Genomic DNA, 15,515 nt, shown 5'->3' with positions numbered 1-15,515 from the left:
TCCAGTGCTCCATCATATGGTAGAAGCAGAGGTCATAGAACCAATGCCTGCGATACACAAAAGCAAAAGATTTTATTCCAAAATGTTTTTGGCTCATAGGAGGCTACAAAGCTAACAGCTCCAGGGCCCTTACAAGCCTAACAAAGTTCAGACTGTATTCCCAACAGTGTTTGGTTCAAGCAGACACTAAAAGCAGCACCCATCGCCTCTGTCCAAGAGGGACACAGGTGGAACCCCAGAGGTGAATTTCCAGTTACCCACCAGTCTTCCAAATTAAGCTTAAATAGAGCCAATGATGGGGTTTGTTTAACGTGAATAGGAAGCTTGTTCCAAAAGTGGAGCAACCTTTGTGAGGCAAATCTGTCTCTCCAACAAGTTCTGTTGATGTCACATACCAAGTTAAGGTCCTTTGAATGAGTGACCTATGTGCCATTTGACTTGTGAATGTGCAGTATTTACATTAAAGCTGGGTCAGAGACTGCTGTATATGCAAGGCACAGGTTACCTCTGAGCAGTCTATATGTCACAGAGTAAACTGATAATGGTTTCAGTCTGTCTGCATATGACAGATCTTGAAGACCCTGAATTTTCTTTGTAAGGAACCTTTGTGGTCTCTCCAGTTGCTGCAGGTGTTTAGAAAGGAACATACCAAAGGGAACATTGTACTCTATTATTGGCCTGATGATGAAAGAATACAGGAGAGTTATAACCTATTTTTTTCTAGAGGGAATGCCATTACTTATGAGATGAGCAATATAAAATGCCATTCTTACCACAGTGGAGACATGGTGATCAAAGTTAAGCTTGCTGTTGACCTGTGTGCTCAGATCTCTTACCACTGACTGTGTGCTTAGGGTATTTCAGAAACATCACCCTTGCTGAAGGGGATGATAATGGATTTTTTCCATTAAGTTTAAGACCATGACTGTGGCACCAGTCATTAGTCTGTGTAAGACCTTCTTGCAGGATGTTGACATCGCTAGGGGTTTTGATGATTGCTCCCAGTTTGCTGTCATCAGCAGACTTTGTCAGCCATAGTCCTTTAGTTTTAGCCTGTACTTTGGAGAATAAGATTCCGAACAGTAGGGAATCCCAAAACCGATCCCTGTGGAACCATATGAGTTCTATCAGTGAGCCAGTTTGCAACCCACCTGACAATTTATGAGTTGATACCCAACTAGGTGAGTTCATCAGTAATGCCTGAGTGGGGAATTTTGTCAGAGGCTTTGGCTAAGTCTAGGTAGGCCATATGCACAGATTTGCCCTCATCTAGGACTTTAGTGACTGTCTGGAAGAAGTCCACCAAGTTTAACAGACACGATTTTCCCTTGATAAAGCCAAACTGGGTGGGATCGAGTGGAGCTTTGCATATCTTTCTTAATAAGGTCCATGATGATTCGCTCCATGGCCTTGCAGATAAGGCTGGTCAGGCTAATGGGAATGTAGTTCCCAGGGTCCATGGATGCACCCCCTTTGTGCAAAGGGATGACTCTAGCTGTTTTCCATTCCACAGGATGAAGCCAGTGGTCATGCTGTGATTAAAAAGCATGCCTAATGGTGATGAGAAATTTTCACTGAACCTGTGAGCCAGCAGGTTTGCTATATACACAGGTTCTGTATATGTAGTACCATTAAGTACAAGTTCACTACAAATCTGGGCCTTACCTTTGAGGTTACAGATGTAACTAAAGAAAGCCTTGTGGTTATCCTTAGTTAGGGAAGCTAACTTGGATTCATAGTTAGCTCTGGAGGACTTCAGTAGGAGTTTTATTTGCTTGTTTAAGTTGAAGAGGGAGTGTTTCCAGTTTTGAGACAGTTCATTCCAGCTCTTAGACAGCAATTTCTTTCTCCTGTTGTATAGCCTGTTAATGACAGTTGTCCACCAGGCAGGTTTGTTTGAGCTTGATCTTGCTTTGGTTCTATCAGATATGGCAGAGTCAGTACAACTGTACATGTGCTTGTGTAAAGCATTGGTGTATAACTCAGTGAAGGTGTGTGTTCCATCAGTGAGGGGGGGGAGCTATGAAGATGTTTATACTGTCACATACAAGGTTGTAATTGGCCTTGTATAAGTTTTTTTAGTATAGATGTTGTTAAGGGCGGGGGGTCTTGTGATATAGTTACTTCTAGCAAGACTGATTTGTGGTCAGATCTCAGTCTCACCGGTAATGACCACACATTGGTGGTGATACAACAGTGTCCCCCATTTTGGTGAGCACCAGATCCAAAAATTATTCCAGATTCCAAAAAAGCAGTACCCCTGGAGACCTGTCCTAGGTTTTTCCTTTCTGAACACCTTTGTAAGAATTCCAAAATTCAGAATGCTTTCCTTACAGTAGTTCCTAGCATTGCTTCCAGACTACTGTTTTATGATGACTCTAGTTCTCAAGAATGCTTATCATTTTCCTGTTGCTCTTGATTTTGGAAATTTCTGAGATTTGCTCTGTCTAGCTAACATTATCATTTTTATACATTACCCTTTGGGCTATCTACTGTACCTCAAGTGTTTACAAAGTGTCTGGCCCCAGTGATTGCCTATTGCAAGACCCTAGGCATCCACATTTTTCCTTATTTAGATTGCTTGCTTTGTGCAGATTCTGTATCTAAGTGCTTGGAATTCTTAGACAAGGTTGCATCCTTCTTTCTCACCAGGGCTTCAAACTGAACCTTCAAAAATCCTTCCTTGCACCCTCTCAACAAATTGTTTCCCTGGGGTGTTGGATAGACACAGTAGAAAGGATGTCCTTCCTGCCAGAAGACAGAGTTTTGACTTATCAGGGCATGTTTTTGGATTTCTGTCTTCTAGACATGACTTCAGAAAGAGAGGTCCTCAAAATCTAGGCCTCATGGCATCAATGATCGTCATGATACCACTAGCCAGCCTACACATGAGAAAAATTCAGTGGTACTTGAAGAATTGTTGAATTAATTATGTTCATCCCTTGGACTTCCAGGTACTGGTATTGGGATTTGTGAAATAGGAACTGTAGTGGTGAAGGGATCAACTGTCTCTGAATCCAGGATTTCCTTCTCTCTTTAGACCCCAGTCAGTCTGTCCAGACAGACTCTTCAGATTTTCCTTTGGGATTAGTCTCCATGTGAGTTCAGTTGCAGTGCTTTTGTCAAGGCATGCCAAGGCACAAATACTTAAATGAGATGTTGGCAGTGGTTCATTCCTTAAAATTTCTTCACAATTTATGGAATCTGGGTCCTCTTCCAGTGGTTACAGATAACACTTTTGTGATGTGGTACCTGAACAAGCAAGGGGATATAAGGTTATACCCTCTTTGCTAGTTGGCAGTGTTGGCCTGGAAGTTGGCTGTACAGCATTGTGTGACTCTCTAGGCTATCTATATTCTGTCAGAGCAAAACGCAGTTGCAGACAGACTAAGCAGATCCTGGACAGACCCTCATGAGTGGAAGCTCCATGTAGACTTCTTCCAAGATGTGGGGTACATGACAAGTTGATTTGTTCACCTCCTTCTAAAACAAATGAAAAATAAATCTGTTCAAGATATCCTTGCAGCCATGCTTGGAAGACAGATGCTGGAACTTTCCCATGGTTAAAAATGTTCCTGTATTCATTTCCACCCTTTTCAGTGATTATCAAGGTACTTCTAAAGATTCTGAAGGAATCACCAAAGATCATTGAAGCAAACCCCCTTTTGGCTCAGGCAGAGTTGGTTCTTCCTTTTAATGGAATTGTCCAAAGGCAATTACCACAGACTTCCTTACAGACTAGATCTGCTCACACAGCAGTAGGGTGAATGATGTACCACAACTTACAGCAATTGCAGCTGACAGTTTGGATGACTCTTATTTTGACACCCTTTAGACAGTTGTTCATGTGGATGTGCAGCAGTTGTTTAAGGAGGCAAGAAAACCTTGATCTGGAAAAGGTTTTCTAGGTGGTAGCCAGTAACCGAAGTCCCAAGAGGGTTTTGACATCTCTGATGTTAAAATATTTGTGTAAGCTACTTAGAGATAGTTTGTCATATGCTTCTAAGTGTATCTTGTGGCAGTCTCAACTTGTCTGCCTCTGGATCTCTCTCTTTCATCTGTTTGTGTTCAAACCATATGAAAGGAGTGCTGCACATGAGACCCCCTCTAAGCAAAATCCTCCTTCCTGGAATCTTGAATTTATTCTTGAAAATTTGACTTTACGTCCTTCTGAACCTGCCTGTCAGGCTGATTTTATTGTTCATTACTTGGAAGACTTTTCATCTGCAACAGTCTCTGACCTGCAAGCTGTCATGGTGGGCCAACCCTATCAGATTTTTCACAAGGACAGGGTTATATTGCACACTAATCCATCACTCATGCTCAAAGTTGTTTCTCAATTTACCTTGAATCAAGCCATCAATTTCAAAGTGCTCTGTTGTGATCCAGAAAATAGGGAGAAAAGATTGTACATACGTTGGATGTGCACAGGCAACTCAGGTACTACCTTGACATAAAAAAAGCCCTTCAGAAATGCTGAACAGGCCTTTTTGTCTCCTGTACAGTGGCTAGGGAAGATCAGACTGTTTCTAAGCAAACTATTGCATGATGGTTGTCTTTTGTTATTTTCTGTTACTTCTACCTTGGTAAATCTTGGTGAATCACTTCCAGGCAAGGTTAAGGCTTATTTTATTAGGGCCTTATCCTCTTTGATGGCATATTCTAAAGAGGTGGACTCCAGAAGCATTCTAGAAGCCGCATCCTGGTCCTCTCTTCATATTTTCACAAAGTACTACAGACTAGCTTCCTTTTCAAGGTCCAGAGCAGGCTTTGCTAGGATCATTCTCCAGGGGCTCCTTGATCCTCATCTTCCAACTCCCAGGTCGAGTAAGCTTTGGGAATCTACCTAAAATGCTACTGTAGCAGTGGGAACAATGAACATAATATAAGTCCTACTTACCTGTGACAGTAGATGATGTTCTTCGTGTTTCACTGTTGCAGTCATCACATTTGGGTTATCTGCTTGCAGTAGCCCTCAGCTGCCTAATTATCAAAGTCTTGAGTCCTGTGTCAGTTACTGTCTCATCTTCCATGACATCAGGTAGTCAGGGGTGTAAAGCATGCAGCCGACACCATTTTATCTGTCTTTCTTGCCGTGCGGTGCCCGAAGCAGAAGCAGTTCACAAGTGCCGGTCGGCCGACTCCTGAAATTTTCGTTTTCAAGTTTAAGAACCAAAGTCTTCAACTAAAGCTAAGTACCCCATTGGGGAAACTTTTTTCTTGCTCTAAACCCATGTCAGTAAAAGTTAATTATTGTATTTCTTGTGGATAGCAAATGCCTCATAAAGATTTTCATTCGTACTGTATTTTTTGCCCTGGGTGGCTGCGGTGGTGCAGCGGTTAGCATTGCCGCCTCACAGCAAGAGGTTCTCCAGTTTGATCCTCAGCTGGGTGCCTTCTGTGTGGAGTCTGCATGTCCTCCCTGTGGTCGTGTGGGTTTCCTCCGGGTGCTCCGGTTTCCTCCCACATCCCAAAGACATGCTATAGGTGGATTGGACACTCTAAATTGTCCCTAGGTGTGAGTGTGTGCATGTGTGTGCCTTCTGTGGGAGGTTGGGCGCTGGGCTGGCAAATCAACACTGTAAAACTCCACTGCCAATCATGAGCAGACAGATGATCCGCTGTGGCAATCCCTAACCGGGAAAAGCCGAAAGAAGAAGAAGACTGTATTACTTGCTTAGGCCCTGACCACAACGTACCTCGCTGTCGGTTTTGTGCCTTATTTAAACCACAAACTATTCGTCATCTGTATATTTTCTTTTCTAAATATTTTGGTACTTGGTTCAATTATCCAGATATGTCTTTAGTAAGCCACCAGACTACTGACATTCCAAAAAAATGCAAAGGTAAAGACAGAGACAGGTCGCCTAGGTCCAAAGCTGCCGACAGTGCTTCTCCTAAGCTAGTTGCCAGTTTGCCGGTACAGAGTGAGGAGCTTTCACAGCCCCTGATAACCCGCTACTTCAGATTCGCAGGCCTCTACTGAGACCCATTCGGAGTCCGATATGCCGCGAGATGCTTCAACTGTGGAACCTGCGGATGTCTCTACCTTGGATGGGTCTGGAGCCACTGTGCAGGCACCGGCTTCTGTGGGTGTATTCAGACCTACTGACTTGCAAATTAAACCAATGCCATCTCCTTCTTCAAGGCCTAAAACTCAAACCATGCCTAGAAAACCGATGCCCAGACCGCATGGTCAAGCCTCTCTATGCCTAAAAAACAAATGTTAAGAATGGCTGAAGACCTTATTACTTTAATCAGGGGAAGCCAACCTTCTCCCTCTGAGAGCTAGGGCTGAATTTGCTTATGATACTTCTGACCAGGATTCTGAAATTTCTGTCTCCTCTGATGACCAGGATTTACCCTTCTCTACCTATGAGGATTCTGATACAGAGGACTCTATTCCCTCTGCTTCTCCCACAGAGGATTTTTCTTTTGGTGAACCCTTGCATACTCTTAAGGAGCATTTTCACTGGGAAAGCCAGGATTACTCTGATTCTAAAAAGTGGCTTAGAGATTTCTTACTCCTGCCCCAACACAGGCCTTTAGCTATCCCTCCTGTGCTGGACATTGTTGACGTGCCTTTTCGGAATCTAGCTTGACCCCTGACTGTCTACCTCCTGCTCCTAGAAAACCTGACATATATTACAGGTTCCTGATTCTCACAAGTTCCTTTTTAAAAATCCTACTGCGGATCCTGAAACCATTTCACAGGGACATAAGGGCATTAAGGCTACTACTGCTAAAAATCCTACCCCCTCTGATAGAGATTCCAGGGCCCTGGATAGATGGGGTAAGAAGGTATACATCTCTGCAACCTTGGCCATCAGGGCCTTAAATCGCCAGTTTCATATGTTAAAGTATCAGCAGCATATTATTGGATTGCTTAAACAGAAAATGATGTTGATTCCTGATTGTGCTGAAAATAAGGATTTACAGGATTTAATGCTTTCTGCTGAACAGGTTGGAAAACTTACTTTGCAATGTGGTTTTGATTCCCTAGAGGCATCTTGCAGGGCTGCTGTCACCGGGTCTGTACTTAGAAGGCATGCTTGGCTTAAGGAGCAATCTTTGCCAGATCATGTTAAAACTAAATTGCTGGATGCTCCCTTAAAGCAGGACTGCCTGTTTGGCAATAAAGCAGAAGAAGTTCTTAAAAAGATGGAGGAAAAAGCTAAATCTATGCAAACTGTTGAAGATTTCTTACAAGTGTAGCCTTCAAGATTTAGTAGGCATTGGCCCTGTAAGAATTGGTCCTTTCCTGCCTCTTCCAGGCCTTCTCAGTTCAAACCCAGAACCAGCAGAACACCCAGGCTTCAGTCCCGGGGTACGCACTGGACTAAGAAGTGGGGGGGGGGGCGCCCACTTCCAAATCAGGGAGTAGTAAGACTCCCACCTATGGTAAGCTGTCTCAATGACTTAACTTTAAAACTTCCAAGCACTTCTCAACTAACTGCTCCTTTAGGAGGAAAGATTGCTCTGCAACAAAAAAATGGGAACTCATTACCCAGGACAAATGGGTTTTAAACATAGTTTCCCAAGGATACAGATTTCACTTCCGCATGTTACTAACCCCAAACGGTTGGCCAGATCTACCCCTAAATCAATGGGCAGAGGCTCAAAAGCAAGTACTCTCTCAAGATTAAAGGCTATTCAGAGTGTACCAGAAGAGGAAAAGGGACAAGGTTTCTACTCGAGACTTTTCCTGGTACCCAGAAAAAGATAACTCATGGCGGCCTATCCTGGACCTTTCTATCCTAAACACCTTTTTGGTGATTCCAAAATTCAAGATGCTAACTCTTCACCCGTTACTTCCCATGATAGGCAAAGATGCCTGGTTGGCAACAGTGGATTTAAAGAAAGCCTACCTGCACATCCCAATCAGGTAATCATGCAGAAGATACCTACGCTTCAAAGCAGGCTGCATGCACTGTCAGTTCTCTGCACTGCCCTTTGGCTTATCTACTGCGACCAGGGTATTCACAAAGTGCCTAGCTCCAGCTATTGCATTTTGCAGGCAAAGAAATAATCAAATATACCCATTCCTGGATGATTGTATAATTCAGGCAGAAAGCCAGGACATACTTTTGAATCATCTGTCATTTGTACAAAAGGTTCTAACTTGTCTGGGATACACCATAAACAAAAAGAAATCACATCTGGTACCCTGTCAGCAAATTATATTCCTGGGAGCAAGCTTGAACACAACTTCCCAGATGGCTTTACTCACGCCAGAGAAGCAAATTCATTTGACAACTTACTTCAGACTAATGGCCAGAAAAGCCCTGCTATCTGCAAGGCAAATACTGCATTCCTTGGGGTTCATGGCCTCCTGCATTCTACTAATTCCATATGCAAAACTACATATGAGGAAACTACAATGGTATCTAAAAAGCCTATGGTGTCAACATTCTCAGGATCTAGAAGCAATGATTCCTATCATTCCTTGCCTACAGTTAAAGTTCCTTTGGTGGGCAGAGGCCTGCCACCAAAACAAAGGTCTACCATTCACTTTACCCCCTGCCACCCAAACCCTAACAGCAGACGCATCAGACTATGCATGGGGGGCTCACTTGGCAGGGAAGTGCATTCAGGGCAAATGGAACCCAAGTCAAATGCACCTGCATATCATTCAAAAAGAAATGCTAGCTGTACAGAATGCTCTGACAGCCTTCAAGGACCACATTCTTCCAGGACAATTAATGGTAAAGACGGACAACACCACTGTTATGTGGTACATAAACAAGCAGGGGGGTACCCATTCATAGCCCCTCTGCAGACTAGCCATGGCTGTGTAGAACACTTAAGACCACCCAGGAGAGCCCCAACTCCAGCCTGGGACATTAGCTTTGTATTGGAAAAACTCATTCTTCCTCCTTTTGAGCCAGCTGCAAGTGCAGAGTTAAAATTCCTTTCTTGGAAAACAGTCTTCCTTTTAGCAATCACTTCAGCAAGAAGGGTATCGGAATTACAGGCCCTTATGGCAGTGGAGCCTTTCATCATCTTTCATGTGGACAGGGTGTCCCTCGGGACCAGTCCCTCCTTCATGCCCAAGATAGTATCCAGTGTGGCTCTTAATCAATCCATTCATTTGCCAACCTTCTTTTCTAATCCACAGAACAAAGGGGAATGGATACTGCACTCCTTAGATGTGCACAGACAACTTAGATTTTACTTGGACAGGACTAAACCTCAAAGGAAATCTGAACAACTGCTGGTGGAATTTGCTACAGGGGCAGAGGGGAAGGCTATTTCAAAGCAAACCATTTCTAAATGGATAGGCCATTGCATTCATTTCTGCTATAAGCACCATGGAAAACCTATCCCACAGGGGATTAGACCACAATCAATCAGGGCTGCATCTACCTCTACAGCCTTCCTCAGAGGTGTCCCTACCAGAGACATCCTAGAAGCTGCTACCTGGAGTTCTGTACATACTTTCACCAAGCATTACCATTTGACAGTTTTCTCTAAATCCAGAGCTGGCTTTGCCACTGTAGTCTTGCAGGGCCATATAGCTGGTCCTAATGCTATATAAAGTCCTCCTCCCATCCTTAGCTTTGGGAATCTACCCAAATGTGATGACTGCAACAGTGAAACACGAAGAACATAGTACAGTTGTGTACACTTACCATAAATGTAAATGTTTGAGTGTATTCACTGTTGCAGTCCTGGTTACCCTCCCTCCAGCCCCCTGACTTCTTTTGGCTATACCTCTTTTCTCCTTTACCATGCTTAAAAGCTTTTTGCTTTTTTGTTGGAGGTATAACCTTGTCTATATATATATATATATATATATATATATATATATATATATATATATATATATTTGCTTCCCATTGGGGGGCACCTGACATCTGGGGCAAGAAAAACTGCATGCTTTATATCCCTGACTACCTGATGTCATGGAAGATGAGACAGCAACAGACGCAGGACCCAAGACTTTGATAATCAGGCCGGCTGAGGGCTACTGCAAGCAGATAACCCAAATATGATGACTGCAGCAGTGAATACACTCGAACATCCACATTTATGGTAAGTGTACACAACTGTACTTTTGAATTCCTCACTGTCCCAGCGGCAGCATCCACCTGCCATCTCTTAGAGTGTATATAGCTGAGGTGGGTTTCAACCTCTTTGATTTAGTTGTTGTTGGATTGGGTTTTTATATGGCATTGCAACTGGCTGCAAATTTAGTCTTACTAATTGATTCAGGTTTCTGATAGTTTCCTCACTTTCTTTGTGGAAGTGAAAAAGTCTGAACACTCACTTCCCGTCACCGACGGAGTCCCTCTCAGGATATGCTCAGCCAATCATCTTTAACAGGAAGAGAGAAGGAGGTAAGTCTGAGGTTTTGCAAGCTGTCCAGTACTGGCTTACCTTGGCCGATAACCCCCAAGTACCACTGAGGCAGCGAGGAATTTGAAAATCTACTGTTAAAGGTAAGTCGAACTTAGTCATCTCTGCTTTCTTGCCCAAACTGTATTCTGTCTTCTGTTCAATTTACCCTTTGTTTCAGAGTTACAGCATCTTAGCTTCACTCATCACTCATCTACTTCGTTGCATCTCTTCTCATTTTCTCTTCTAGCCCTAAGAGCTAATCCTGTCTGCAGTACACTTTAGCCATATTGCATCAAGCTGTTGCTAATTTTAACTCCTTAATTACTTCACTTGTTTAGAAATGCATGCTGTAATGGTTATTTTCTGGAAAGACTCATTAGCTTTGCAGAGGGTTTGCATTTATACCTATCCTCTCTCATTCATCTTTATAAAAATATCGCCTTCTTATCAACCAGATCTCTGATTTTCCCTATAATCCTGTCTGCTAAGCTTCCCCCACCTCTACAATGTCCTTATACAAATGTAATCAGTGACAAATAGTGTTAATCATGTTCTGCCAAGTAAACATCTTGCTAATAATCCTTTTTTTTGTATTTCACTAATTTTTTATGCTCTAAATATTTCCCTCACAACAGTATTCCCCTAAAGCTTTTATTAGTATCTAGATTGTAATTTTTAATATTTAAGGCACTAAAACTTACTTTGTAGAAAAAGATTAACAGTAGATGTTATACGTAATATTTCAGTTCATTCTTTACATTTCAGTCTATTTTTACACTTGTTTTCTGATTTATTTTCTGTATTCTTAATTTTCCTCATGTTGTGAATTGCTTACCTCACTTAAAGTCTGTTCATTTGTTGAAGCTCTTCCTTTTTAGCATGCTTTACTTGATGATGAGCCTGCATCTTTTTTCTAAATAGGGAGAGAGGTTTTAATCGCCACCTTTCTTCCATGTGCCTAGTTTGCTGTTATCTCCCTCCTATGACACTTTTGTCCCTCTTTGGCACATCTTTTTGCTGAAATACTTGCACCCACTTTTCCATTTCCTTCATAGCCACCTTTGGATTCAAAAATGATTTTGTACCATTGGAGAAAAAGGCTTTTAACACTTATGGATAAATCGATTCATCAACATCTTTGTATAAGGATCATATTTTTTGCTTCATTCTGAAGGTTATCAGCATGCCTTGTAACAAGCATGTTTAAGTTCACTCTTAACACTGTCTGCACAGTCACACAATTACTGGTCTTCTGTTGGTAGCTGTCTCATTTACAGGAAAATAAACACACTGTAAAATAATTTATCTATAATCTTTAAATATACAGATTAAGTTTATTTTTATTACTTTTTTCTACTGTTTCAAGATATGGGAAGATGGAGAAAATAATATGCCACCCTTTTGCCTAATTTTATGTGTCCAGACTTCAGAAGTAACATCTCATGTGCATGTTTCCTGATTAAGATGAGACTGATCATTTAATATCCTCACTTTCCTGCATGCTTTACTTGAATTAAACGTCTTCATCTTTCTATCTTGTATCTAGATATGGTGAATGCAGATAAAGCAGCTGGCAGACATAGAAAGTATAAAATCATCTTTAGTCCTGAGAAGGTAAGACTACTAAACAGAAAACTGTCATTTTGTCAGCATATTTATGCAGCTGTGTTTCAAAGCACTTGTAAAACAACATGAACTGGTACATTTGAATGCGTGTTTGTACCATTACTCTGTGAAGAACTCAGCATCACCTAGCATATTTTGAAATTCTGATTCCCCATTCACCGGTAATGGATTCCTTCCTTTATAGTGCTGGCCAAAATACAAGTTCAGATAATGCAAATTATATATTTTGCTAAGAAGTGTGCATTTGTTTGTACTACCAGGAGCTTTTGTGGTTAATAACTACATGTAACATATGATATATTTAAAATGAATAAGGCAAATTGTTTGAAACATTTCTCCTAAAACCATGTTTAAATTATAAAAAGACAGTACTTCACCACTTCAGGAGGTTGATTCCAATTTCAGTAGTGGTGTTAGATGCCCTCCATGAGTGAATGACCGAGACATTAGAGGTGAATCATGCCTTAGGTGATACCCATACTTTTTATAGACACTATACTACTACTGTTGTTTTTGGGTTCCCCATTCCTAAGTCAAATTATGATTAAAGTCCATGAAATTAGTATTTTTTCCAGCTTTTATGTAAATCAGAAGTGCTATTTGCAGCACCCGCAATGTCCCCAATAATGACTCCTCCTGCAATTCATACAGAATTACATGTGTTGGTATCATATCCAAGTAGGATTGTAAATTCTTTTATAAGACCCATTACTCCTACTACTATTGGAACTGAGGGTATCCTTCTCCCACATTACCCACAGTTCTGCCTGCAAATCCTGGTATTTTATGACTTTGTGTCTATCTCTACATAAGACACTAGTCACCGAGTGTAGCAATTTTGATGATCAATGCTACTTTTGTCTTCTTTTCATGGACTACTATAGCTGATTTTCTTGCTTCTATTTTTTGAACTGTTGGTAATGGTTGATCCTATGTGATATAAACATCATTTTCTATAATGCTTTATGGGTCATGTTTCCAGTGTTTGTCAACTACATCAATATTGTAATTTTTGCACAGTCCACATTGCAAGAGTCTTAACACATTATTATGCCTTTCAGTATATAGTCCTTCTGCCATTAGTATATCACAACCAGCAACAAGATGTGCAACTGTTTCCGGTTCTGTTTTACAAAACCTACATTTTGTCTGTTTCTTCCGCATGTTCAGTTGACTTTGTAAACCAACATGTATGTAATCCATTGTCTTGGGCTGCCAGTATTAACCCTTCATCTTTTGGTTTTAAATTCACTTCTCCTTAACCATTTCTGCATTCGATCCTGATCAACATGAGGTTGTTTCAAGAGTTTTCTATACTTGCAACTATAGTTATACATTTTCCACATTTCTTACCTTCTCATCTGATCCTTCACCTTATATTCTTTCTTTTGTTTTTTTTTTTTTTGTTCGTTTGTTTTTTTGGCACATTCAGTTGCTGCCTGATTTTTATTTACTTCTGGTTTGATTTCCATTCCTGCTTGACATTGATATGCTTCTGCCAAACTATGCAAGGAAGTCATCTTAAACTTATTCTCCTCATGTTTTAAAACTTGCACTACATCTGGGTCTTGTGAGGTCAGCAGGTATGTATGCAGTCCTATGATTGCAGATCTATACATGTAATCAATTTCGAGGATACCCATACTTTCTTCAGAACGAGGAATATATAATCTTGGTATACACTAATTTTTATAAATCATTTGGTAAGCATGAAGCATTCTCCTTTTTTTCCTGTCCTACCAATCCAACACCTTTTAGGGCCAGTCAATCACTCCAGAATTAGTAAGTTAGGACAAGAAGATCAAATTGGTTTATAGCTTGGACTTTGTTCCTAGATGTCGACACTGTTTTCAGTATTACTTTTAGTCTTCTAAAATATTCCTTAATAAGTTTTATTTGCATTTGTTCATGTTTTATTGTTGATCCTTCATCACTTTCCAAATATTTATACACGCCATCCTGCTCAAGTTCTTTTATAACACATTCCTGCCCAAGGCTGATGTTTTCTTGGTGCCTCAGCTTTCCTTCTTTAAAGATTGCTTTTGCATATTTATCAAGACCAAGTGACATTCTTATATCATCTAAAAAAGTGTTGACCATTTGCAGTTGCGCTTTCAATTCCTCATCTGATGAACTATACGTTTTTAAATCATCTACAAAAAGATCATCTGAAGTCTTCATACTTTGTTGTTTTCTGGGAGCCAAATTGTAGTCATAGGTTCATAGGTTCATACTAGGCTATCTGCCCTAGGGCATTTATAAGCCTAGCCAGAGTGTGTGTGGCTTTCACCACCCCTTAGGATGATAATACTATACCCATTAGTTTGCTGTGCCTCTGTCCAGCAGTGACACAGAGATGATTCCCGGGGTATAGGTTCATAGGTTCATACTAGGCTATCTGCTCTAGGGCATTTATAAGCCTAGCCAGACCTAATCTTTTAAGTAGACAATTTAATGGATTAAGGGCAAGACAAAAGAGTAGCAGTAACATAGAGTCACCCTGAAATATCCTCCTTTGAATTTTATCCCTGGAATAATAATTTGTCCTTTTATCATGGCTTAACTGCAGAGCAGCTTGCCACTGTTTCATGGTCACTATAATGTAATCAATTAGTGTAGGGTGTATCTTCTACATTTTTAAGCACTCTATTATTCATGAATGTGGAATACTTTCAAATACTGTTTTATAATCTGTCCATGCCATACTTAGGTTCTTTCTGTTTTTACAGTTCTCCATTATGACTTTATTTAACAACAAATGATCCTTTGTTCCATATGACTTTCTTTTGTTACCCTTTTGTTTTATTGTCATAATTGAGTATTCTTCTAAGCAACAATAAACTCTGTCGGCATCAATTCAAGTGTATAGTTTACACGTTGTCAGAAGGCAAGTTATTGGTTTATAGTTTTTAGGATAGCTTGCAGGTTTGCTCTTAAGTAGGAGAATTGTTTTTTTCTGTTGGGTTCTGTTTGAGAGAGATGAATATTCTGAAGTGTTCAGTAGACTTCATGGTTCTGCCAGTGTCATTTTCATGAATTAATATAATTTCCACTTCTTGGCACTGCAAGCTTTGTGGTAAAACACCTTTATTGGATAGTCAGCAACACACCAGAGGTGCATCATATATTTGATGCTGTGCATATATAAATTTGCTTGTAGGTGTTGTGCTTATATAACTTCACTTTGCATAGTAAACCACATCCGCCATTGAGTCCTTTTACTGTAGGATGACACTAATTATCTTGAATTTGCTAGCAGACATTAGAGTTGTAGTAACATCATTTTCCAAGGTTTTTGCTGTGTTTGGTCCTAAAACTACCGGTAACGGTGCCTAAAGTATCAGTGCTGGAGCTTTTCAAGCAAACACTGTCACTGATTGGAAGCAAAATAATTTCTAGTATTTCCCACTGCCTGAGTGTGCCAACAGAAAATCAGTGTGCTTGTCTGTTTGTCACTGTAGGGGGAAGAGGCCCATTAGTATCCATCTCCTAGGGTTGATAAGTATAACTGGTTTGGTCATTTTGCAGTTTGATGAATTATGAAATTT

The 15,515-nt window shown here is 40.7% G+C and overlaps 1 protein-coding gene across 1 annotated transcript in view; it reads left to right on the top strand.

Moving 5' to 3' along the window:
* The window catches only part of VPS33B (VPS33B late endosome and lysosome associated), a 2,132,768-nt gene that overhangs the window by 411,759 nt on the left and 1,705,494 nt on the right, over positions 1–15,515 (top strand). Inside the window, exon 6 of the mRNA XM_044078281.1 lies at positions 11,888–11,955. Coding sequence (XP_043934216.1) covers positions 11,888–11,955 — 68 coding nt within the window. The remainder of the gene's footprint in view (positions 1–11,887; positions 11,956–15,515) is intronic.

The sequence above is a fragment of the Protopterus annectens genome, chromosome 7.part0, assembly GCF_019279795.1.
Source record: "Protopterus annectens isolate FY-2018-M chromosome 7.part0, PAN1.0, whole genome shotgun sequence".
Taxonomy (NCBI): Eukaryota; Metazoa; Chordata; order Ceratodontiformes; family Protopteridae; genus Protopterus; species Protopterus annectens.
This window is presented reverse-complemented; position numbering and strand designations above follow the sequence as displayed.